General features: G+C 46.0%; 1 protein-coding gene across 1 annotated transcript; it reads left to right on the forward strand.

Moving 5' to 3' along the window:
- LOC131764148 (transcription factor-like 5 protein) lies at positions 1-27,430 on the forward strand. Its single transcript, XM_067043197.1, is given in 10 exon segments — positions 1-224; positions 343-981; positions 1,999-2,185; positions 2,470-2,632; positions 4,330-4,573; positions 6,438-6,530; positions 6,532-6,577; positions 24,008-24,200; positions 26,968-27,050; positions 27,359-27,430. Coding segments are annotated over 10 exon segments (1,944 nt in total).

The following is a 27,430-nucleotide window of genomic DNA, read 5'->3' on the forward strand; positions in this document are numbered from 1 at the left end:
ATGTCTGACCATCGGACACTGGACTCGGGCGTTTGGCCCCTTGGACATTGGGATGTGGGCGGCCCGGCCCTGCGGACACTAGACCCGGGTGGTCTGGCCCCTCAGGCACTGGACTTGGACGGCCTGGCCCCGCGCGCCGCAGTCTCGCCACCCACCACCCGCGACCCCGACCTGCGCGTGCAGCTCCGGACCGGGCGCAGCGGAGGGGGTGGGGCGGGCGGTTGGTGCGGCCAGGCTGCAGGGCGGGGCCCTGCAGGGGAGGGGCTGCCCTGCGGGCGGGCGGCGCAGGCGCACTGCGGCCGGCGGTTTCTGCGACCCTGCCCTCCAGGCCTGCCCCAACAGGCCCAGCCGCGCGCCCCACGCCATTGGCACCGGCTTGTCAGGCCCCGGGCAGCGGGAGCCGCCGCAGGTGGGTGGGCCGGCGGGCCCCGAGGGCGCGGACGCAGCGCCGGGCGAGGCGGGGCAGAGTTTCACGACCACCGACCTGAGCCTTGTGGAGATGACCGAGATCGAGTACACGCAGCTGCAGCACATCCTCTACTCGCACATGGAGGCGGCGGCGGCCGACAGCGAGCTCGAGACGCGCCTCAACTCGGCCTTCCTGGCGGCGGCGGTGCCGGGCGGCGCGCCGCCCGTGTACCTGGTGCTGTGCCCGCCTGCGCTGGCCGATGGTAGCTTCGCGGGCGCCAGCCAGTGCCTGGGTCACATCGACTTCCAGGAGCTGCGCATGATGCTGCTGAGCGAGGCGGGCGCGCCCCCCGCTGCCGAGAAGACGCCGGGCGCCGACGGCCCGGGCGCCAGCGCACCCCGGCCCAAGGCGCCCGACGGCGCCGGCAAGGAGAACCTGGAGGGCGCGCCCGAGACGCGGGCCAAGTCGGCCGTGCGCGTCCGCCTGGAGGACCGCTTCAATAGCATCGCAGCCGAGCCCCCGCCAGCCCCGCGCGGCGTGGATCCCCCCGAGCCCGGCATGGCGCTCAGCAAGTGGGTGCATCCCCCAGGGAGCGGGCCCGTCTGGGTCAGGGTGTAGACCAGGGTCCTCTGCAGAGGCCACCAGCCCCAGCCTGGGTTCGGGTGTAACTAAGGTCCTCTGCAGAGAGACAGCAGCCTGGGTCCGGGTGTAGACCAGGGTCCTGTGCAGAGAAGCACCAGCCTCGGTCTGGGTGTAGACCAGAGTTCTCTGCAGAGGCCAGCGGCCTCACTGCAGCTTGCATCTTAACAGGGAGCAGACCTCAGTGGGTCTGGAGGCTGAGCTGAAAGTTTGTGTGCTCTGTGCAAGCACAGCAAGCAGATATTAAGTACACAGCCTGCAGCATTACCTTTGCGGTGTGCACTCTGCGTCTGCATGTGGAAGGGAGATGAGTTAAGTGCACACATGTTCCTGAGGAACAAAGGTTTTGCCCCCAAGTCACCCACCTAAATGTCAGGAGAGACCTCTGCTTCCCCCTCTGTTGACTCAGGTTGAGGCTGACCTCATCTTGCACAGATGCATCCCCTGGGAGGAAAGACGTCATGTTGTGAGGCTTTGAGTGTAAAATGCAGCTTCATCCTTCAGCCAGACTGCCAGCCCATAAGTGATCTCGCAGCAACAACTATCGGAGAGGAGTAGCCTGTCTGCTAGGGTGTCTCCTCAGCTTTCTGTCTGTCCCCACCCTGTAGTTTTCCCCATTTTGCCCATAGTTGTCAGATTTTGGAGGACGGCCAAAATAACAGAGATTGGTGTCAGAAGTGTTATGGGAAGGGAGGTGTAACTAACAGGTGACACACAGCCACACCTTCCAATGTGAGGAAGAAAGTTTGAACTTGTCCCCTACACCACTAGCCGATAATTGTTTTGTAGAGATTTCCATGATGGGGGGCATTGATGGTAACAGATTTGAGTTCCTATCTAGAAAATCAAACGTTAGCCATTAGAGTGTGATAGTTAGTGATTGTGGTGTTTCCGGAAACTTACCTGCCACATACTCTTTATGTGTTTCTGGGTTTCTTTTGTCTTGGCAGTTTGGTACCTCTTATTCGCCATCCCTCCGAATTAATGTACGTTCCTCTTCATCAGCAACAAAACAAATGTACAACATTAGTGAAAAATAAAACTGCTGCTGCAACTACTGCCCTGCAATTTAGACACCCTCTGCTTACTGCCAATAGTTGCTCTACTAGTGGAAATTCTCATCTTTCACAAACACAGGTAGGGAAAATGATTTGTGAAGCTTTGCTCTTTTGTATTAAATGGATAAATTGTATTTTAGTTAGGTCCCAAGGATTTTTTTTTCTTTCATTGAGCTCAATAACTTTTTAAAATCACGAGTATTTATGTGGTTCGGGGATATTTAAAAATCCTTAGTGCACCGAAAGTTCTTCAAGTTCATGTGAATAGCTTTGACTTTACTTCTATTAAAGTGCATTTTATTTGTGCATAGAGAGGAGATTGTCACCTGTTGATAAAGTTCCTGTTGCTTCATTTTTTTCCAGAGTTCTAGTAACTCATGTTCTGTACTTGAAGCTACCGAGCATCAGGATATTGGATTGCCGAGGACATTTTCTTTCTGTTATCAGCAAGAAATTGAATCCACTAAACAGACTTTGGGTAGTAGAAACAAGGCTTTGCCTGAGCAGCTTTGGATTAAAGTAGGAGGTAAGCGATGAAACAGAAGGTGGCAGGTGCTTTCTCCTCCTGCCTGATGTCTTTGCCCACCTTTTTTTCCGGCCATGGGTGGGGGAGGGGAGAGAGGTGGTTTATAAACAAAGAAAGGATCTCGGAAGCCTGCTTGCATCTTAGGGATCCTTCCATTCCTCTAGCCAGTCACCTCACTTTGAACATCCTTGCGAATTTTGAACATCACGTTTATACTTGGCCTGGAAACGTTGAGTTTAGGGGCTGCTTTTTCTTAACAGTAACCTCCTTAAACAGAAAAATGATAGACTTAGGTACATTTTCGTTACCTTCAGGTTACTGACAGCACTTTTAGGTGTTTTTTTTCTCTTATTTCATACTTCATGAGCGAGGCAGGAGTCTGAAATCCACTCAGAGCTTTAGGGGACGATCTGCAGATGGGCAAAGGATTGAGCTGGGAGCAAGAGGCCATAAGGTGATACAGAAAGTTTTAGAAATAAGGAAACTTCTGAAGGCAAACTTTGCTTACCCCGACGTAAACCCTCAATCCGTTTTTCCTGGAAAACATTCTTTTTCGAGTTATCCAACAATAACACAGCTTACACTCAGCTTTTCAGGAGCTGATAAAGACAGGGTAGGGATGGAACTCTCCTTCTTTGTCCCACGCCAGTGATTAATTTTCCATTGTTCACGGAAGTATACATTCACGTTTGTAAGGTATAAAGGTTAATATTAAAATAGTCCCTGTAGTGACTACTCAGCTGAAGAACCAAAATATTACCAATACTTGTGAATTCCTCTCTATGTCTTTTTTTTTGCAGTTACTGGGCCTCTCACTGTTGTGGCCTCTCCCGTTGTGGGGCACAGGCTCAGTGGCCATGGCTTATGGGCCCAGCCGCTCTGCGGCATGTGGGATCTTCCTGGACCGGGACACAGACCCGTGTCCCCTGCATCAGCAGGCGGATTCTCAACCACTGCGCCACCAGGGAAGCCCCTGTCTATGTCTTTTGAAAAGTTACCACTATTCTGAAATTTGTGTTAAGTGATTCTTTCGCTGTAGAGGGTTTGGCTTTGTCCGGTACCTCGGGAACGCACATCACCACAGGTTTTTTAGACGCCTGCTGTACTTTGATAGAAATTTGACCTATTTCTGTAGTGCAGGTCAGAGCTATGATGTGATTACTCCTTTTGTGGGGGGAATCTCACTTGTAAGGTGAGGGCATGTTTAATCCTAAACCACTTAGGTTTTGTCCTCTTCTGAGCATTGCAGTTAGCATATCGGTTGTCATATTAGAATAATTACATATCAAGAAAATCTTTTGGAGAAAATATTTCTAGGTTTTGTTTTTTTTCCCATTCTGAATATCAGAAAAATCAAACAACTTCTTGGTATTTTTATTCATAGATGACAGTTAAAATGCCTTTTGATTTAAAAGGGGGACTTTTGACCATATTGCTCTATAATCTGTATTGATTACATAATAGCTGGGGTGCTTTAATTTAGTTCATGTTCAGTTTTATAGTTTGAAACCTAGAGCCTTGTGCCAACTGTTTCTATGGAATTTTGGAGTGCTTCCTGTTTGGTTCTGTGTGCTCCTTACCCATTCATGTTTATATCTTGGATCAAAAATACCAAAAAATATATTCAGCATTCACGAGGGTAAGTTTAGAAGAACAAAAAAATTAAAATATCACTCTTTCCTACTTTTTCAAAGAAGAAGCGCTACGTAAACAAGAAATACATAAGAGGAGTCAGAGTAGGATACGTCAGTTGGACACAAACATAGAGCGAAGAGCCCTTGGAGAGCTCCAGAATGTGGGTGACGGCTCCACAGCAGCGCAGGGTGCTTGGCAGTCAGTGGAGTCGTCCCAGACCACCCTCGGGGAGCAGACCCAGAGCTGGCCCCGGGGGGGCAGGTCCCAGCACAGGGAGAGGCACAACCACATGGAAGGAGATAGAAGGTAATGCGTGGAGTTGCTGGTGTACAGTTGTCTTAGACGCCAAGCTGATGACAGTCAGTGGTGGTAACAGGCGCCTTTGTGTAGAAAACAATGGTGTAGCCGTTTCTGTGTTCAAGGGCGGGAAAGCTGGCAAGAGTCAATGGTCACCTCGCTTTGCTAGGTGGATGGGGGTACCCAAGACCACCCCCAGGTTTGATGATTCATTAGGAGGACTCATGGCTTTGATTTATTTTGGACAAAGAACCCAGTAAAGTCAGCAGAGGCGCATGGGGAGAGGTCTAGGGGCCCCAGGCGCCAGCTCCACAGAACACCTCTCAGTGGAGCCACTCAGGATGCCTGTCACCCCCCCAGCACTGGTGACATGTTCCCGGACAGCAAAGCTCCTTAGTGACTTGGGGCCCTGGATCCTACTGGGGGCTGGTCGTGGGGGGCATTCCCTACCTGGCACGTGGCCAAATCCCAGATGCCCAGAAGGAAAGCTGGTGTTTAGCATATGCCAGCGAACAATGGTGGCAGGAACCCCTCCCCGAAATCTGAGTTCCCAGGTGCTGGCTGGGGCAGCCTTCCTGGGAGGGAGTCTGCCTGTGCGCTGGGTTACTCAGTTTTGCTTGGTTCCTTTAAGGATATTGAAGAAGCAGGAAGTTACGGCTTATGTCAGTTGTTTTATCTGTGGATTTTATTTGTGCTGTTCTGTGTAGAAGCAAAAGGTGGTTAATTTTTCTGTTATAGATGGGTACAGGATGATTCCCTAACATATAGTTAATTAACGTGGTCATTTATTGAGTACTTTGTACCAGTTTCTGTTTTAGGCTCAGGAAATAGAGCATTGAGCAAGACAGATATTCATCTCTGAACCTACAGTGTTGAGCAGTGGAAATTTGTTTATTTAAAGGGATATATTAAAGCTAGGCAGCTAGATACCTTTCCTAAGGATGTGTCCGCATATACACGCCAAGTGACGGCCATCACTGAACTCACCGTGGAGTATAACAGGCATTGTTTATATTTATTTAATAAACATTTACTGAATACCTACCATCTGAGAAAAAGCCTCATGTGTACTACGTGTTGATGGCAAAAGTTTAAATTCTTACTCTGCCATTTCCTAGTTTAACAACTTCCTACACATTCTTTACCTCTCCACCTGAGTCTCTCGTCTATAAAATAGGGATATTACCTACTGCGTAGATGGGACACAAGAATGAAACAAGCTGAAATGTAGTGTCTGGCCCAGTGCCTGCAGTTACAGAGCATCTAGTGAATTACTGCTGTTGTTGTTACCTTACCAAGTTGCTCTAAAGTTCTGAGGGTGCAGGTGGGGAAATAGAAACAAGGGCCGTATTATCTGAATGTAATCCGTGAAAGTTAAAAATGGTCTAAGACTCGAGTTGTGATGTAAATCATCCCGAAAATGACCAGGTTTGGGGATATTAACAGGCTGGTAGTCTATGGTCCTTTATGAACCGGGGTCCCTTGGAGAATCAAAGCTGTGAATCCTAGCTTGGCACCTGGAGGGCAGGTGAGTGAAAGAAGGTCCTGCCCAGAAGAAACACACACAATTTTGCTTCCAGTTTCAGGGGGTTTGGGTCCATCCTTGGTCTAGAGACTTGGACCTGGTCCTTGCTCCTGGCCCAGGAGAAGTAAACGGGAAACTTTCCAGGGAGTGCGACTGGGCTTAGTGGGCCACTGGGGGGAGTGGGTGGTGGCTGGCCGCTGTAGAGGGGAGCCCCGAGGTGAGGGGCTGCCCTTCCTATGCTCTCAGTGGCCAGGCCACGAGCTGATTCCTCAGGACACACAGACACCTGCTTTATTCCTTTGTTCTGCTTCAGCTTCTCTATGTGATTACTTTGGGTTTTGACTGTAGGTGCAGAATCCACATTTGCTGTGATGAGTTGAATCTTTTAGTCCCATTCTGCAACGCTGAGACCGATAAGGCAACGACCCTGCAGTGGACCACAGTTCCTGAAATATATTCAGGAAAGACATGGAGATTCTCTTAAAAAGGTTAGTATCTAGGCCAGGACATTTTCAAAATCCTGTAAATGTATCAGTGTTGTTATTTATCCTTTTTCCTCTAAGATGTCCCAAACTGTCCTTTGTTTTCTGGAACCAAATGTCAGATGCTGAGTCCAGTGTGAATAACACCCTGCTCATCACTTATCAAGGTACTAACGACAGCCTGGATTTGTGGTCAGCTAGCAGTTAGGCACCTGCTCTGTGCAGTGGAGTGTTTGGGGGCTTAAAGGGGTTTCAGAGACCTGCCTGTAGGATATGATTTTTTTCCCCTCAGAAGATGTTGTGAAAGGGATAAAACACAAATAGAAAAAAAAGAGGCAATTAAATGTCAAATAAATAATCTGGATTTCAAACATGTTCAGAAGGCAGAGAAGACAAACACTGTGGCCTGGGGGATCCGGGGGCACTCGGGGGCTCGCGGGGGCTCGCGGGGGCTCGAGCGTCTCAGTTCCTTAGTACAGCCAGCTCGACCTTGACCCTGTCTGTTTGGACCGAGGAGCCATTGATTCCCTGCAAGCCAGCTGGGCTCCCGGTGGGAGCGGATGCTGGGTGTGAGTGAGGGTCCCAACTGCCCCGTCCTTGGGGGTTCACATGGGAGAACATCCCCTGCACTGGCTTCTGTGCTCTGCCTTGGGGAGACCTTGGGTCCAGGTACCGGCCTCAGAACTCTGGGTATCGGGGCGCATGGGATGAGGCCTTAGTGAAGAGCGTCCTGGTTTGGCTGCTGGTCCGGCTCCCGTGTAGTCGCCACCGTTGACAGCAGCACGAGTCTGATTAGAGAACTGAGCTGAGGTTGGCACTATAAACGTGGAACCTTTTTAAAAAGAGCCTTCCGTATCTAGATCCTGGGGCAGCGGGCGGCCCAGCACCCCAGGCTGCCTGGAATGAGGCCCCTTGGGCTGAGTGCTAAGAGTTTGTCTTCTCCGGTTCCCTTTTCTGTGCCCACGTGCATTTCCATCTTGTGTGTTTGGTAATTTCATCAAGTTCCTTATTTTCATTGTATATTTAATTGCCTTTTAAAGCAATACCTGTGTCAAGTTTGTGCTGATTGGATCATTTATGGTTATTTATAATGTAGTTACTCTTTAACATTATTTTTTAGTGATAGACTTGGTTTATTGTAATAAAAGAAAGCTTTTATATTTTAAAAAATGATTTAATGGTTGGCTCTGTGTACCTAATAGTGGTAAATTATTATTTATATGATTCATTCAAATATGATGGTGTTTCCAACAATAAAAAAACTTAACTATCTATAGCCAAAGATTAAATAGGTTCAAAACTTATGGACATTAATTTTTATGTGTATTAGGCTTCCTGAATATTTCTGAAATTTAGTTATATTGAATTTGTAGATTGTTTCTGGGTTGGATTACGAGACCCATCAAGAAACAGGCTGAAGCGACGTCAGTAGCAATTTGGGGGGGAATTAGAATGTAGGTAGCTTAAACCCTTGTGTCCTTCCTGTTTCCTTAGTGACTTTCCCCCTCTTACTTGCATGAACATTTTTGTTGTGAAAGATGTTATACACAAAAGTCTTCAGTGATTTTCCTAAATGATTTCAGTACACATCTCATCCCACAGGTCTGTTCCGACTCTAACCAGGCTTCTGTCCCAGACACTGGGGGCACCTTGACTAAGACAGAGACCCCGTGGGCTGGAGGGAAGCGGCTAACAGGTCGAGGGTGAATGGACCAGCTCCATCCCAGTGTGGGGTCTGGTTGACATGCTGCAAAGATGGCTCTCCCTGCTGTGCAGCAGGGAGACTGGACTCCAGGAGGAGAGGTTGGGGGTGGACAGGAGTGGAGACACAGACCCTGGTCAGAGGCCGCAGCTGCTCTGCTGAGACTGGCCAGGGCCTGTGGTGCTGGATGTAGGGCTGCTGGGCAGAGGAATTGGGGACCACGGTGGGGCGTCTGGCTGGAGCAGCTGGGCGGGTGGCGCTGTTTCCTGAGATGGGAAGAGGTGTGGAGAAGCAGGATGGGGTGGGGCGGAATCCACGTTCTGTGTCCGGCAGGCTAGGTTTTCAGTGCCCAGGAGGCGTCCGGTGGAGAAGTTGAGAAGGTAAAGGAGTCTGCAAGCAGGTGGTTCCCTTTGTTTTATTTTTCTAATGAGCACAGAGTTCACTGAACACCTGCCCTCCCCTCACCTAGTCTGAGCCGACAACATTTACCATGTTTAACACACACGTGCACGCGCACAGCACAATTTCAAAGACAATGACAGATGTCATGACCCTTCACCTCTAAATATTTACGCCTGTGTCTCCCATGTAACGCCAGTGCCGTTTTCACACCTCACGAGGTCGATAGTCATTCTCTTATACCATCTACTACCCAGTCCATATTCCCATGTCCCCCAGATGTTCTAAAGGTGACTTTTATGGCTGCATTTTTTTCCAAACCAGCAGCCAGCCATGCTTCTGTGTTGCATTCAGTGACGTTTTTCTGAGTCTAAGCTATAGCAGTCCTCCCTACCCCACAGTTTCTATTATGGCACTGAGATTTTGAAGAGATCAGGCCAGACAGGTGCCTGTAGAACCCTGGATTTAGATGATTCATTGTATTTATTTATGGTAATTAAAATTTTTATATAATTTCAAACTTGCAGGAAAATTCCAAGATGAGTGTTAAGAGCTCCTTGTGTGCCCACCCAGCTTTACCCAGAATCCCCAGTTGTTCACATTTTGCCCCATTTGTTCTGTCTCACGCAGTCTAAACCATTTGATGGTAAACTGTGGGCACCATAAGCCCCTTGATACCCAAACGCTTCAGTCTGTGATTTTAAAGAATATCACATTATCTTACATAACCAGAATACAATGGCCAAAATCAGGGCACTTAACATTGGTGTAATACTCTTATCTAAATCAAATTTTGTCTCTTGTCCCAATAACATCGTCTACACCATTTTCCCCTGTCCAGCCCCAATCCAGGATCACTGGTGACACAGTTGTTGTGAGGTGACATTTTGGGGTCGTGACCTTGAGCCCTAGCCAGGCTCTGGGGCTGCGGGGCAGTCTCTCACTCTGTGCTTCCCTCTCCTCTGTCTTGTCACCATCACAGTCTCTGGGCAGGACAGTGGCGCTGCCCCCCTGCTTTGTCTTCCCTCTTCCACCTGAAGTTGGGCTGGGGGCCGCCCCACACCCACTTGTCCTTGAGCACCAGCCCCAGTGATCAGGTGCAGCTGTACTGTTACTTCTGCCATTCCTGTCCAGTAGGAATTCAGTCCTTCTTATTTTAAATTTATCTTATTGAAGTATAGTTGATTTAAAATGCTGTGTTAATTTCTGCTGTAGAGCCAAGTGACTCAGTTGCATATATATATACACACACACACACACGTATATATATACATGTATTCTTTTTCATGTTCTTTTCCGTTATGGTTTATCACAGGATACTGAATATAGTTCCCTGTGCTATACAGGGAACTGCAACCCTATATAGGGTTAGGACCTTGTTTATCCATCCTATATATAATAGTTTGCATCTGTTAACCCCAAGCTCCCACTCCATCAATCCCCCACCCCCACCCCCTTGGCAACCATCAGTCTGTTCTCTATGTTTGTGAGTCTGTTTCTGTTTTGTGGATAAGACTGTTCTTTTTAAGAACAGCATTTTATCTATTTCTCACATTTATTTATCACATTCTGATCAGTGAAGATGGTAGTTTTTAAAAACTTCTTGAGACTTCCATTGTGACCTCTTCTGTGGTCAATTTTTAAAAATTCTGTGTTTATTTGGAAAGGACGTGCATTCTCTGTTTGGCGAATTCTGTATGTTTATTCGGTTGAGGTTATGAATTATGGTTCAGGCCTTTCCTGTCCTCTCTTCTCTCTTGTTGGTCCAAGCTGCGGCACTGGTACCGACAAGGACCCCCCTCCATGACCGCATCCACGCTCCCTGGGCCTTCGAGCAGCTGCTGGGGGTTCGTGGCCTGGTGGGTGACCCAGACCTTTGCTCCTGCCGGGTCTGAGCCACAGCATCCACCGACGGCCCCCCGGAAGCCTCACTGCGTCCCCACGAGGAAGCTCTCTTCCCCTTGGGACTGAGCCCTCTAGAACTGAGACTCACAGAACAGGAAGCACAGATTCTGTGGGGCATCAGGAGAGGTAACTGGGAGAGGGACCACCCCATTCGCACCCCTTGATTCCAGATCCCGCAATCCTGGAGCGAGAGCAACACTGGTTGCGGAGCCCAGACCGTGTCCCGGGAGACATGGCCCCCACCCTGCCCCGCACGGGGTTGCCACCTAGCTGGCACAGTAACTGAGTCTTCAAGCCTAAGATCCTGCGCTTTCACAGCCTCCCGGCTGGCTGTGCCCCAGCTCCCGTCCTGGAACCTCTGCATGCCTGGGTGTACCTGCTCTCCCTGTTCATCACCAGCTTTGCCAGGGAGCTGCTGCGTCCTGTATTGCTTGCTGTACGCCAGAGTACCTAGACCCTTCATGTACATGAAGTACACCCTCATACCGTGTGTGCACACCCATCCCCTTACCTTATATCCTGCCTCTCAGCCAGGCTTGGGGGTGACTACAGTGTGCATTCAGCTATGTTAGGTGCAGGGATCAAAGTGAAGTTCCCAACTTTTGAAGTTGCAGGCTTGAGGGGCACACAGTGATTTAAAGTCGGGCCACCTGACTTAAAGAGGGGGGTGGGGGGCTGACTGATTTAAAGCCAGGGCAGCTGACTTAAAGCCTGCCTGCATCCCTCCGCTGCAGGACGAGACCAACTTTGGCGGTGTATGTGTTTGCTCCAAGCCAGCACTGCTGTTCGGGAAGAGCTTCCAGTAGCGCCCTCGTGCAGGGGGAATTGGTCCCTTGTCCTGCACGTGCCCTCAGAGGTGGGCCACCTGCTCTTCTGGAGGAGAATCAGGGAGGGGGAAGTGCAGAGTCCTGGGGCTGGTGTTGGGGCACCCGTTTTCTGATGGCAGGGAAAGTGGGGAGGGGCTGTGTGGTGTCCTGCGGCTGGACTCACCAGGTCAAGTCAGCCTCTCAGCCTCCTAACCTCCCCCCCCGCCCCCACACACACAGCCCACAAGAGTCTCCAATAATATGTAATTGCAGGTTAGGTTCTCGGTCTTCAAACTCACGCCCAGGCTGCCAGGTCCCTTGATTGAGGCAGTGCTTCTGTGCTCTTTATTCTGTTAGATACAGACCCAGAGGGAGGGGCCAGGGGATGGGACTGGAGTGTCCCCTGAAGCACTGACCTCAGCCCAGTGCATAGATCCCGGGCCTGTGCTCTTACACACGTGCGCGGACCCTTAAGGCGGAATCGAGGGGGCCAGTTAGAGGCAGTCCTTGCTGCCTCAAGTGAGTATGGATCACCGTTGGGTGGGGATCCTGCTGAGCCCTGAGAAGTACTGTTAGGAGGATGTGTTCCTCTCTGGGCTTCAAGGACGTGGGTGGGCTTAGGGCTCCAGTTCCTCTCCAGGCCTCCAGGGCCGACTGCACCCCAGCGGCCTTGCAGACCTGCCTTCCTGTTTCAGAACGTGCCAGGCTCCAGGAAGAATCCAGACTGCAGAGATGGTGCCTGAGTGCTCCAGCTTAAGAAGTGCTATCCCTGGGGAGCCAACAGTGGAGGCAGGAAGGGTGAAGGGAGTAGGGGGGTGGGTTAGGGAGGGTTGGCTGCCCTGGGAGATGTTGAGAGAGAAATACCGCCCCCCCCACAGCCCCTGCCCCCTGCAACTGACCCACTGATGCCATAGGATCTCAGGGCCCTTTAGTCAGAGATGCCTCTGTTTCTTTACTCCTGTGTTCAAAACTATGCAAAACCAACTCTTCATCCTCTTGCTGCCTTGCAGGACTTTTGAAGCACTATTGTTCTGAAGCACTCGTTCCCTAAAGTGCAGTTTGGAGCTGCCCCAGCTATTTGAAAGTGTTTACCTTAAACTGAGACTAACTCCTACTCTTTTGGAAAACGAACCTTCACTTCAGAGGAGATCGTCTTCTCTGCGCATTCCTTCCTTCTACTGCCCTCTTAAAAACCCCTGTGCTTAAAGAGCTTGGTGATTTATGTTTTGCTTGATGTCAGAAAGAAACCTTCCCCATGCACCCCCAAAAGCTTTCCTGGAACATAGGTGTTTCAAACCATCAAAGTGTTTTGCAGTTAGTATACACTCGGTAGACTGCCTAGCGATCCCTCCAAGAGGCAGAGGTGAGCAACACCTTTACTTATTAGATTGGATGCCCTTCAAGTTTAGGAAGGTCCCATTCTTATGACCCAGCAGGTAAGACAGAGCCCTGGATGGCTGTAGCTGTGATTAGATAACTTGTGGTGATCTGATTTCCCTTCCTGAGCTGCTGCTTCTAGGTTAAATTCATTTTCTTTCCTGTCCATTTTTAAGGAAAGACTGACAAAGTCACTGTACTAGGTCAGGAGTCTGAGCTCAGGGTTGGTCAAAGGTACTCACAGGGAGGAAGGTGGATAAAACTAGGTGGGTAGAATAGGAGGCTTGGCAAGTACAGCCAGGACACCCGTGTTCACCGTGCATACTAGTAAAGGTCAGAACCTCCTCGTTTATCTCTGGTGGGAAGTTCTGATGGTTTCACAGGATCAAACTCAAACCATATTGAAACTAGGGGATATTCTGGAGCATAAAATGAAGTATCCATCCCTAGCAGGAGTCGCTGCAGGGGAATAAAGACGTAGAGAATGGACTTGAGGACACAGTGAGGGGGAAAGTTAAGCTGGGATGAAGTGAGAGAGTGGCATGGACATATATACACTAGCAAAGGTGAAGTAGATAGCTAATGGGAAGCAGCTGCATAGAGCACAGGGAGATCAGCTGGGTGCTCTGTGACCACCTAGAGAGGTGGGATAGGGAGGGTGGGAGGCAGACACAAGAGGGCGGGGATATGGGGATATAAGTACACGAATAGCGGATTCACTTTGTTATACAGCAGAAGCTACCACAACATGGTAAAGCAGTTGTACTCCAATGAGGATGTTAACAACAACAACAACAAAACCCAAAAAAACTAAGTCAGTCAAGCCAAGGGAGACATTGTATATGCTTAGAGTTCAAGAAATCCACCAGAGAATCCTTTATTCTGTATTTAATGAATGGACCATTCGAAAAGAAAAAAAAAAAACTTTCTGAATATTGTTTTTCCGTTTATTGTTCAGAACGTCATTTCTTACCTCTGCATTTCTTACTATTCAAAGCCAAGTCACCTGAGTTACAGGGAAGCAGCTGATTGATTTAATGTTGGGTCATGTGATTTAAAAACCAGTGACAGTTGATTGATTTAAATCCCAGTCCTATGACATGAGGAGAGGGTGATAAAAACTGCTTTTTCATCTCTGGCTCAGAATATCATATTTACCTTGGTTTTTCTTACGATTTAAAAAACTTGAGCTGCTTCTCCTTGGAATGATCAGGAGAACAATATAGTGTATCAGGTTCATTATTGAAAGAAACTTCTCACTGTTAAGGTGTATTGACTAGAAGATCTTCCGAGCCCACCTGCCACTTCCAGTTTGGTACTCCAGGGTCAGATTTGGGTTTGGAGATGGGGTTGCTGTAACCCCAAGGAGGTGAGCAGAGAGGAGGAGTTGATTACCAGTCTCCTCCGAGTCTCTGGCCAAAATTGCCTGGCTTCACAAGGGGATCAGAGTTTAGCTTTCAGCAACTGAAGGGGCATTTCGCGGCTGGTCGGGTCGCCCAGTGGCCTGACAGACTGACTGCGGTGTGACCACCCTTTGTTTCTCCAGAATGTGTACATCAGGAGGTGCATGGTTGTAGGAGCCCATTCACCGCCACCCAGCCACTCACCCACCCCCCACAGGGGGGGCTGGCACCTTCCCTGGCTGTGCCCTATGATCACCAGGTACTTGAAATGAATGCAAGTTTTTTTTGACTTCAAGGAAAAGCTCACATAACTGCTTCTGCCTCATAATGTGTGGGATTTACTGTAATGGGAGGACATTATAAAGAACAGGTAGAAAACTCACCTGTTGGTCTCCATGTAGGAGTTTATTTTGCATGAATCCCTTCTACATGAGTAGGTAGCAGAGGTTTATTTTTGTGTCCGTGTGTGTAGTTGTGGCAGAGGATGTAGGTATGGTGATTTGAAGCCCTCAAAGAAATTTTCTCAGAACTCTCAAGACTTCTCTTGATTGGAACCCAAAGAGACCTGGAAAAGGAAGAAAAGAAAAGGAGGAGGGAGAATGAATGGCTGTTTGTCAGTGAATTCACCTTCCTGGTTGATTGTTCTGTCTTCTGCTTTCTTTTAACTTCTATGTATGTCTAATGGAATAATGCAGAAAGGCTGATTTTTCTGCTTTAAAAGATTTTACATCACAAAGAAACTAGAAGTGGCTAAGAGAACTTATTCAGATCAATTTGACATGGAGACTTTGATATTAAATTTGTATACTAAAATGGATTAATCCAAATTTTCTCTTTCTTTTTGAGTGAATATTTGTAACATATTTTTGTAGATAATAATTTACCCTAGCTATAGAAAAGTGTGAGAATGGGTACCATTTTTCACCACTTAAATGATTTCTTTTAAATAAATAGATTGTACACTTCAAATGCCAATGTTGTGTCTTACATGTTGTTTTTTAATTCCTTGATTTTCAAAACTTGTGTTTATTTAATTGATTTCTATCTAATAAGTTGTGTCTCCTCTTTATTGTTTCTTAGTTTAGATTTTATTGATCTATAGTTAATTTACATTATTATAGTAGTTTCAGAGGTACAACATAGTGATTCATAAATGTTTTGGTTCTTTTCCATTGATACTTATTGTAAAAGAGGGGCTGTATACCCCATGCTATACAGTACATCCCTGTACATTATTGATTTTATACATAGTGATTATACCTCAAAATCTCCTACCACTATTTTGCTCCTCCACGCTATCTCTCCCCGCTGGTAACCACTAGTCTGTTCTTTAATCTGTGAGTCTGTTTTTTTGTTGTTGTTGTCGCTGTATTCAATTTTTTAGACGCCACGTGTAAGTGATAACCTACCATGCCTGTTTTCTCTGTGGCTTATTTTACTGACCATAATACCCTCCCAGTCCATCCATGTACTTGCAAATGGTAAAATTTCATTTTTTCCTGAAGTCATCATAAAAAATCTTTTTTATCCCCTAACCTATTGATGAACACTTAGTTTGACTCTATATCTTGGCTATGGCAGACAACACTGTTATGAATATCGGTGTGCAGTTTGTTTTTTGAAATAGTGTTTTTGTTTTCTTCTGATATAGGCAAGATTGAAATTGCTGGATATGATGGTAGTTCTATTTTTCATTTACTGTTTAACCTCCATTCTGCTTTCAACAGTAGCTGCACTACTTCCTCTTCACATCAAGAGTGTACAAGTGTTTCCCTTTCTCCACATCCTCACTTACCTTTCTTTTTTGTGATCTTTCTGATGACAGCCATCCTGACAAGACTGAGGTGATATATCTCGTACTTTTGATTTGCATTTCACTGCCGATTAGCCATGTTTAGCATCTTTGTTAGTTCTGGCTGTCTATCTGTGTTTTGTCCTTGGAAAAATGTTTATTTAGGTCTTCTCATTAAAAAAAAGATTTTGGGTGTTTTTTTGATATTGAGTTGTATGTGCTCTTTCTGTAGATTAGACATGAACCCTTGCTTGGTCATCTTTTTGATGTTAACGTCTTATCATGTGCGAATACTGTCACTACTTCAGCAGGTTGTCTTTTCATTTTGTCTTTAGTTTCCTTTGCTGTGCAAAATATTTTAAGTTTAGTGAAGTCCCATTTGTTTCTTTTTGCTTTTGTTTCATTTGCCTTAGTAGACTGAACGTAAAACTGTTGCTGTCCTTTATGTTCAAGAGTGCTCTACAGTTTCCTCTAGGGGTTTTATGGTTTCTAGTCCTACATTTAGGTCTTTATTCAGTTTTGCATTTATTTTATATATGGTGTGCTACAATAATCTAATTTTATTCTTTTTCATGTAGCTGACCAGTTTCCCAGTAGCACTTATTGAAGAGACAGTTTTTTCTCCATATTGCCTGCTTTGTCATAAATGAATTAATTATAAGTGTGTGGGCTTATTTTTGGGATATCTCTTCTATTCCACTGATCGTTGTGTCTGTATTTGCTCTGGTACGATTGATTCTCTTTGATTCCTGTCACGTTGCAGTCTAATCTGAAGTCAAGGTGCCTGCTGCCTCCAGCTCTGTGTCGTCACATGCTCTAGTGTCATCAAGTTTACAATGTTGTGGGTCATTTTAATACATGTTTATTGGAGTATAATTGCTTTCTCACACTGTATTAGTTTGTGCTTTACAACAGCTCAGGAGTATACAACAATTTCAGATGAAACTAATATTCAGTGACTAACTCCTCAGTTGTTGACTTCTGTTATTCATTGTTCTCCTGGTGTGAGCTCTGATGTGGGGATTACAGAGGAGTCAACATTTAAATCTTCATCATCTGTGTATTTGTAGCTTCAGTATCATTAGTGCCGCATAGTTTTTATGGTTTGGGAAGAGTTATTGATTTCATGTATCATGTAAAGGATTCACCATGATGATAGGGCAATTAAGATGACAATAATGGATGGTAAATTGTTCACATTTTCTCTACCTGTGCATCTATTGTATGTATATGAGTTAGTTTAGTTGTCAATATTAGTGAAATAATATAGAGGACTAGAGAACTTATTTTAAAAATCACTATTAATATGTGACGATGAAAATGTAAATGTTCCTCCATAATCGGATATGTTGTATCTTGAGAGCCTAGATGAAATTGATATGCCTTAGTGACATACAGGATTTTAGCCTATGATTTAACGTTCACAAAGCTACATCACTTTTCACTTTTATCTCTTTTATTGAGAAAGACATAATTGTTATGGTGTTGGCTTGGAAGTGGTTGAAAAGGACTTGAGACCTTCCTTATTTTACATTTACATAGGTAGGATCTTGAAACATAGGATATGGTGGAGGGCATTCGTGTCACCATTCTAGGTTAGGAGTAGCCATTTCCAGTGCTAAGACTTCTTGTTTTGAGGCAAATGCTTTTCCAAGTATGAAGATTATTATTATCATTCCTGCTGCTACTGAGATGAGTGAGCCGAAAGACAAAATATTTCATGTTGTGTGTGCTGCCTCAGAGTACTGAGACTAATGTCATGACATCCCTGAGAGGCCAGAAAGTGCTGCTGCGGGAAGTCATATTTGCTACTACAAATATACTTGTGAAGTGAATTTTTGCTCATGCTGAGTTAACTTGTATAACCTGAGAATAGTGGGAATCCGTGTAGGAAGCCTCCTATAATGGTGAAGACTGCTCCCATGGACATTAGGTCATGGAAGTGTGCTGCTACATAGTATGTATCCTGGAGGACAGTGTCCGCAGATGAGTTGGCTAAGGTGATTCCTGTCAAACCTACTACTGTAAAAAGAGAAACTCAAGCCTAAAACTCATAATATATTGGACGTCATATAATACTACCTCCGTGAAGAGTTGCTAACCAGGGACTTCCGTGTTGGTGCAGTGGTTAAGAATTTGCCTGCCAATGCAGGGGACATGGGTTCGACCCCTCTTCTGGGAAGATTGCGCCTGCCGCGGAGCAAAATGCCCCTGTGCCACAAGTACCGAGCCTCCCCTCCGGAGCCGGCAAACCACAACTACTGAAGCCCACACACCTAGAGGCTGTGCTCTGCAACAAAGTCAACTTTTGCAGTGAAAAGTCCGTGCCGTGCAATGAAGAGTAGCTGCCGCTCCCTGCAACCAGAGAAAGCACGCTTCTGTAGGGGTAGAAGCAATTACGGTAGCTTTTGCAAAGTATGCTCCTGAGTGGACAGCTATCCCTATGGTAAAAATCTGATGGGCCCACGAGAGAAATCCTAAAAAGCCAGGGGGCATGACTCATACTATTCCCAAATAGCTGAAAGGCACTTTTTGTCCGAAATAGTATGTGATGATATGTGAGTTTATAACAAACCCCGGTAGGCCATGAATACAGACTTCAGGGTGACCAAAGAATCACAGTAGGTGTTGGTACAGGATACAGTCTCCTCCTGCAGTGTCAGAGAAAGTAGTGTTGAGATTTCTATCTCTTAATAGTATGGCAATTCTGGCTGCTCAGACTCAGAGTGGTAGTTATAGTAATATGGCTATAGTTGGGGAAGATTAAACAAATAATGGTGCTTGGTATTGGGATATGACTGCTGGTTTTGTATGAAAGACTGTACTAATAAAAATAATAGCACCAAGTAGAGAAGAGGCACCTGCTAAATGTAAGGAGGAAATGGTTAGGTCGACCGAGGCTCCTGCGTGGGCCAGATTGCAGGCTAGATTTGAATGCACGGTCCACTGGTACCAGAACCAGCTTCTACTATTGGTGATATGAGTAGGAGTAAGAACGATGGGGGAAGTAGTCAAAAGTTGACATGATTTACTCGGGGAAATGCTACCTGAGTTGTCTGAGTTCTTAGTGGCCCAAGTGAGTTTTCAAACCCTGCAATATAATGGGTACAAGTATAAAGAAAATGATTACAAGTGCAGGGACTGTTAATGAGCACGTTACCGATTTGGGCATCTCCAAGTAGCGCTCCAGGTTAGCATAGCTCAGCCTGGATTAATATACTTAGTGTACTGCGTGCTACTCCAGCTCAATCACCAAATAGTAATTATAAAATGCTGATATCTTTGTGATTTGTTGAAAATAATCAGCAGCGTATGAACAGAGGAAAACTGACCGAGCTAGCATTCGACTGTAAATCTAAAGACAGAGATTGAGCCCTCTTTCTCGCAAACCCTGTGGTGAATCAACACATTGAATTGTAAGTTCAGAGAAGCAGCTTCAATGCTGCCGGTGATTTTCCTGCCTTTTATTTCTTGTTTTCTTTTTCAAATGAAGGAGACCTAGACTGAAGCCAGGTGACTAGAGGATTTGCCTGTTAACTAAAGTTTCCTGGGGTTAAGACTCACCAGTCTCATAAGGATTTGGCTTAATTAGAATGTTTGCTTTACATTCAATTGATGTAGGATAAAGTCTTCCAATCCTTATTTTTAGGAATTAAGTAAATTTTACTTGTTTAGGATTTTGAAAGTTCTTGGTGTGACCTAACCTAAATTCCTAGTCCAGCACGGATAGAATGTGTGTTACATGTAGTAATGGTCTGGGTATTATGTTTGGTAATGATAGGAAGGTTATTTCTTTGAATGTTCAAATTGTTTTGTTTTTGTGTTGTGTAATGAAGGGAATACACTTAGTGATGTGGAGTATGTTAGCTGCGAGTAGAAATATATGCTGAGGACTGCTAGGATGGCTATTAATGTTGGTAGAATGATGTGGTCATTTTTGTTATCTCTTGGATAAATGTTCATTTGGGTCAACACCCTGACAGTGATGGACTGTTTCCCAATGATACTGTAATGGTGAGGGAAAGGAGTGTGATGGGAGGCGTTTGACCTCATGTGTGTGATAATGATACTCTTGTAGTACCTGATCTTGGCATAAATAAGAAGTAGATAGTGTTGTTATGATATAAATTAGTATGTTTAGGATTGTCATAATCTGAATATACATTGTAATAGCTGTTATTCATCCTACATGGGGAATTGATGAGGAGAGTGTAAGTTTTTCCAGGTGAGTATGGCTAAGTGTGCCTCTGCCTCCAGCTACAACTTATATCATCACTATGATCAATAGTATATTTAGGTTGATGGATGGTGACATGTGATATAAAACTGATGTGGGTACAATTTTATCATGTTGTTAGCATCAGGTCTGCTGTTCACGGGATGCCTTGTGTGACTTCAGGCCCTCGGAAGTGAAATGGGGAAAGTCCTACTTTTGTGACAAGGGCGATTGCCATGGGGGTGGATGCTGCTGGATTAAAGATTTTTGTTATTCATTGTGTTCCTTGACCAGAGTATATTAGATTAATGATAATAGCCGTTATAAGTAGTATTGGTGTGGTGGATTGTTTTAGGAAATATTTGTTGGATGCTTCTGTAGCTTATGGGTCCGTGGTTTTTTTATTAGAATGGGGATACCATTAACCAGTGTGAGCTTGTTATGCAATTATATTTCCTGAGATAGTGGTCAGTAGAATGAGAGTAAAAACAATGAGGGTTTATTAGTACAGGAAGGATATAGGACAACATTTTGGGGGTATGGGCCTGAAGCTTACTTAGAGAACCTTACTATATAGCATGTGGTGTAATGTGGTAGCATGGAGAATGTAAAATTCTCAAGAAGAATTCAATTCCAGGAATAAGAGCATTGAACCCTCTATGATTTACTCTATCAAAGGAACTCTTTTGTCAGACATATTTCTGAAGTTTGTGGTGGGTTGCCTGGTATGATGCCACGTTTTGAAAACTCTCATATACATCGGGCTAATGTTAGTAGTAAAAAAAAAAAAAAATTATAAGAGATGTAGACATTGATCCTATCAAAACTGTGGGTAGGAAGCTCAAATTCATAGAAAGGAGATTGTTAGATATGTTTTAATGATGACTTGGGGTGTGTATAATTCTGGCACCTAGGGATTGTCGAATGCTCCTAAAAACGGATTGTTGTGGAAATGTCTATCATAAGGAGATTGACATATTCTCTCGGAAGGACGGGGTGAATGGGCCTGCTAGATTTTCTACATTGAAGGCAATTACAGGTTTTGATTCTACTTCTGTTAGATCAAGTGGGACTTCATTGGCTTTCTGCTACTGCGGAGATAATAGAATTCTGGGTAGGGGTCAGGAGAAAATTAGTCATAGGTGTTCTTGTGTAATAATTCCTGTTGAAAGTGTAAATGATCCATTTATCAGTAAGACTGAGAATAGAATAACTGCTACGTTACTTCGTATGAGATTGTCTATGCTACTGTCCCTAGAGCTCCAGTGAGTGAGTATTTTGAATGTGAAGCTCATCCAGAACTGAGGATGGAATAAATGGCTAGGTGTGATATGGCTAATATAAATAATATGCCTACGTTTATATTAATTAGTGGATAAGTTATGGGAAGGAGGGATTCATGTAGTGAGAGCCAGGGTTAAGGCTAGCATTGGGGCAATAATATATAAGTTGATGATGTTGATGGACATAGTGGTTCTTTAATAAGTAATTTGAATGCCTCAGCAGTGGGTTGTAGTAATCCATGTGGGCTGATGATTTTGGGCCCTTTCTGGATTTGCATATAGACTAGGATTTTCCATTTAGTGAATATAAGGAATGCTGTGGTGAATTAAATTGGGTAATTTGTGAAAGAATGTTGATTGTAAACATATTCTTAGGAAGAGGACTTGAACCAGTGCAGATAAAAGTTTCCGATTTACATAATTACCGGGCTCTGCCACCAAAACAAACCCTGCTCTACTGTAGGGTATGTATAAATTAATTGAATGTAGATTATATCATCATTTAGTTTGAAGACATTGTGTAAAGTAAGCTGTATTGCTCTTGTCCTTTCATACAGGAAGAAATCTGCAATAGACAGACACCAACAAGGATGACTCCAGTCTGATCTCAGATCACGTGAGACTTTAATCGTTGAACAAAGAGACGATGAATAGCAGTTATACCATTGAAATGTCGTGATCCAGCGTCCAGGTCATAAACCATATTGCCGATATGAACTCTACAATGCAATTACACTGTTATCCCTAGTAAAACTTGTTCCGTTGATCAGTGTTTGAGAAGAAACAGGTGATAAAGAATTTTGACTAGCTGGTCTAAATTGTAATCACTCAGAGGTGGCTAATTCTCCGAAAATAAATGGTGCACGGGCTCAAGGCACAGCAGCTTCAGTAGTTGTGGCACGCAGGCTCAGTAGTTGTGGCCCACTGGCTTTGTTGCTCCGTGACAGGTGGGATCTTCCCGGACCAGGGATCGAAGCCGTGTCCCTTGAATTAGCAGGTGCCTTCTTAACCACGGCATCACCAGCGAAGTCCCAGAATCGCAGTCTCCCTTTTAATGTACCTTAAGCCCAAAGAATCCATGGAAGATTGTTACAGAAAATAAGAGAATAAAATATTGTAAGGACTATAACAGAAGCATATAGTACACTGTTCCTATAGACACATCCTAAGCAGTTACAAAGTCTATTAACAAAAGAGGCTGTAATTTTCAGAGAATAAGCTAAGTTATACCCACAAACTCCCAGTCATTCCTGAAACGTTGCAATCTGGAACCCTGTTGTAGGAAGCAGAAGAATCCAAGAGACATTCTACAAATGAAGGACTCTAATCCCTGTGGGTGGATAAGGAATTCTGGAAGGAAGGTATCCTCACCCAAGGAGAGCAGGTTCCTATACTTTGCTCACATCACATCCCTTTACAATTCCCATTGATCTTGGTCCAGGCATTCCCAGTCCTCTTGAGAGAAATCTATGGGCACATCCTGGAATGTCAGCAGTCCCTGAAATTAAAAGTACACCTGCCATGTGGCCACGGGAAGAGTTCATAATGTGACCCAAGAAGAAAACAGCAAATTAAGAGAACTGGTTTTAATTTAACTTAGAAGAATGTCTTCAATTCTCCACTAATATATATATATATATATATATATATATATATATATATATATATAATTTTTTTTGCAAAGTAACTCTCTCTATTTCTAAGTACAAAAAAAGAGTATGCTATGTGATCCGCAAAACCAGTATAGAGACTATACTTATCTGGAAAAGAAATGATAAAATGATGGTTTCAACACTGGCATATGCATTTTTGAGTGTTTGATTTATAACAAACTGGATACAATGTGTGTATTTCTCAGACAGAAAAGACATGTCGAGGTAGAAATGTACCTTTCAACTATTCCTGGGTCCACGAGTACACTGGCGAGATTGTAAGATTGCAGATACTGATACAGTAGGTCCGGTGGGCCTGAGTTGTATTTTTTTTTTTTTTTTTTTTGCGGTATGCGGGCCTCCCACTGCCGCGGCCTCCCCCGCCGCGGAGCACAGGCTCCGGATGCGCAGGCTCAGCGGCCATGGCTCACGGGCCCAGCCGCTCCGCGGCACGCGGGATCCTCCGGACCAGGGCACGAACCCGCGCCCCCCGCATCGGCAGGCGGACCCTCAACCACCGCGCCGCCAGGGAAGCCCTGAGTTGTATTTTTTTAACAAACTCCTTTTTAACTAGTGATGCCACAGTCTCTGATTCATTAACGACAATTGTGAATAGCAGAGACATAATGAGGAAAGGTAAACATTCATAGTTAAGTTTTCACTTCAAGTGTTTTATGGATTTCACACGTTTAATACGATAGTAAGCACTGCAGCAACAATCATGTGTGATCATTTACTGTAGACCGTGTATCTTTCTGACTTTTTGTGTAGGATTCCAGGAAACAGGCCTGCGCTGCGTCCACAGTGGGCGGGGCCCCCAGGCCAGGCCGCCCCTCCAGGACCCCCGACAGGGCCCTGTGCTCCTGGCGGCTCCTCCCCCTGGCGCCCCGCTGCCTCCCAGAAGGCCTCCGCCGAAACGGAGCCCGCTTTTTCGCAGAGCTGGAGCTCCCGGCTGGGCTCGGGGTCTCTTCCGTCCGCCTCCGCCATCACGGAGCTGCCCCGGGGCCCGTGGGGAGGGCGGCCTCACCTAGGCTGCCGGCTGCGGAGGGGCCCCGGCGGCCGAAGCCGCGACAGTCGTGGGGACGGCGGGCCAGGTAAGTGGGTCTGGTGCCCGGGCAGCAGCGCAAGAGCAGCCTCTGAGGGGCAGGGGTTCGCTGCCACCCGCCGCTGCCATGCAGAACGAGCGGCCCTGGGCGGCGTGTGGTCCCGGGGAACTTCGGCCCGTCCTCTCGGCCCTGCCCTCGGCCTGGCTCGCGGGGCCTGGGGGGCGTGGGGAGGGGGCGGCCTGAGTGTCCTGAGGGAACACGGGGCAAGGGAGGCGCAGGGTCTGGCTGCAGCATCAGCGCCCCTCCTCCCGAGGCCCAGGAAAGCTCCCAAAAACTCCTCCCAAGGGCTCGCAGGCCCCTTATTCAGCCGAGCCCCTCTGTGGCCCTTCCTGCCTGAGCTAAAGTACTGGGCAGAGGGGAAAGGGCTGCTGGGGGTGGGGGTGGGGGTGGGGGCTAGTGCAGGTGATGGGGAAGGTGAAAAGGTGATTGTCAGCTAAGGAAAACCAGCTCTCCCAAGGTGAGGAATGCAAGGCTTTCCTTTTTGTAGGAAGATGCCAGAGTTGGGCTCACCGAATTCCTTCCTTTGATATGCACCTCAGCTCTCTGGGGCCTGCATTATGTATTTGCATATCCTGAGTTCCTCAGGGCCCGCTGGCTAACATTGGAGGGATGGAAGTGCTGATGATGTGACAGCCTTTGTTTACTGAGATGGCAAGAATTATTCCATTTCTCACAGGCTTGAGGGGCAGACAGTGAAGAAGAGTGGGAGAATCTCACTTGGCATGTACTTTGGTTTACATATGGGTAATATTTATACTTAACTGTGCTAATAGAGGCTCTCCAGTCGAATCAACTTTTACTACTGCTCTCTATGTATTAATTTCATCAATATCATAAGATAAATGCCTATAGAATTGACTTAATCCAGTTAAATAGGATGATGACTTTTAAAGGAAACATAATAGAAATGTAACAACAAAACCTTTACCACTAAAGGCTGGGTCTGCAACAACCCAAAGAAATGTTCCATTGTTAAAATAGTGAAAGAGTATTCAATAGAAATATCAACAAAAATGACAAATAATAAGGGCAGCAGAATGTTGAAATGTTGTATCTTTTATCGTTAAAGTGGCAAAAAATCATGTGTTAGTAGGCACTGAGACAGAAGATGCCTGATTTTATATCTTTGTCCTATTTGTGCAGTTGTTTCCACAAGTAACTTAAAGAGAAAATGGGAAAAAAAAAAAGGAGATTTGTGCCTGAGATCATGTTGATATGAAACCAGGGATGGCCGCCTTGTGCCATGTGAGTTAAGTTTACCTGGCAAGTAGACCTCAGAGCTCCTGAGAAACAAGGGTTGGAATGTTTCTGCTGGGTGCCCCTTAGGTTCTGTGACTGGATTGATTGTGAGTCATGTTTCGGGAAAGAGCTGATCACAGGGAGAGGGTGGGAATAGGGTGATTTGGGGAGCAGCTGACAACATTCATCACAGCTCATGGCCTGAATGGATTTTAAAGAAACAGGAAAACAAATGATTCTTATGGAATCAGAGAATGTGAGGGCTGGACAATCCCAGGAAATGAGGAACACACATCGCATTTTCCAGATGAGAGAACAGAGGCCCAGCAAGGGGAAATCCCTTGCCCAAGTTGCACCCATCTCTCCTCCCCACTACATGGTTCATGAAAGCCTGACTCTTCCTGTCTTGATCACTGTTGAACCCCAAAAAGGGCCACGCATCTAGCAGCTGCTCCAAAACTTGTGATCGACTGTATGAACAGTGCTATTTCTTTCTTTCTCACTCTTACTCAGGATTGTGCCAAGAACTCCCCAGGTTGCAATGTAATTCGATAAATGTAAATATTAATTGAGTTTTGTTGTGATGAGGACTTAGGCTTTGAAGGTGACAGACTTGCTTCAGATCCTGGTTCTGCCACTCAGTAGCTGTTTGGCTTTGGGAAAATTACTAAACGTCTCTGAGCTTATTTCCTTCTTTGTAAAGTGGGGGTAAAACTATCTGAGCCAGCCCAGCAGCTGCATGAGACGTGTGCACTAAGTATTGGTCTTTCTCACTGTCCCACACCATGTCTCTGTCCTTCCCAGAGAATTTGTACAGAAGGATATAGCACTTTAAAAAAAATAATTCTTTCTTTCTTTTTGGCTGTGTTGGGTCTTCGTTGCTATGTGTGGGCTTTCTCTAGTTGCAGCAAGCAGGGACTCCTCTTTGTTGCAGTGTGCGGGCTTCTCATTGCAGTGGTTTCTTTGGCTGCGCTTGTTGTGGAGCACCGGCTGTAGGCGTGCGGGCTTCAGCAGTTGTGGCCGGCAGGCTCAATGGTTGTGGCGCATGGTCTTAGCTGCTCTGCGGCATGTGGTATCTTCCCTGACCAGGGCTCGAACCCATGTCCCCTGTCTTGGCAGGCAGATTATTAACCGCTGCGCCACCAGGGAAGTCCGATACAGTACCTTCTAAAGAGGGGTTTTAATTTAATTGAGATAGTGTACATGTTTCTTGTAGAAAAGTTTATTCCACTATAGAAACCTTAACATGCAATACCACTGCAAATGCAGTATTCTATGGGTTAGATATTATTATCAGTAAATTTTATAAGGAATTGGGCAAATGCCAAAGCACTAGCAACTGGGGAGTAAGAGGATTCAAATCTGGGGTGCCCCCCACCCCAATTTGAAGAGCGGCGTGTGTTTCTCAAATCCATGTTTCATCTGGTCTTTGTTTCTTATCCATCCTCTGGGTCTGCCTTTCTCAAGAAGGCTCAGATCGTCCACTTTCACAGCCTCCCGGCTGGCTGTGCCCCAGCTCCCGTCCTGGAACCTCTGCATGCCTGGGTGTGCCTGCTCTCCCTGTTCATCACCAGCTTTGCCAGGGAGCTGCTGCGTCCTGTATTGCTTGCTGTACGCCAGAGTACCTAGACCCTTCTGGTACATGAAGTACACCCTCATACCGTGTGTGCCCACCCATCCCCTTACCTTATATCCTGCCTCTAAGCCAGGCTTGGGGGTGACTACAGTGCATTCAGCTATGGTAGGTGCTGGGATCAAAGTGAAGTTCCCAACTTTTGAAGTTGCAGGCTTGAGGGGCACACAGTGATTTAAAGTCAGGCCACCTGACTTAAAGAGGGGGGTGGGGGGCTGACTGATTTAAAGCCAGGGCAGCTGACTTAAAGCCTGCCTGCATCCCTCCGCTGCAGGACGAGACCAACTTTGGCGGTGTATGTGTTTGCTCCAAGCCAGCACTGCTGTTCGGGAAGAGCTTCCAGTAG

The sequence above is a fragment of the Kogia breviceps genome, chromosome 10 (genome assembly GCF_026419965.1).
Source record: "Kogia breviceps isolate mKogBre1 chromosome 10, mKogBre1 haplotype 1, whole genome shotgun sequence".
Lineage (NCBI taxonomy): Eukaryota > Metazoa > Chordata > Mammalia > Artiodactyla > Physeteridae > Kogia > Kogia breviceps.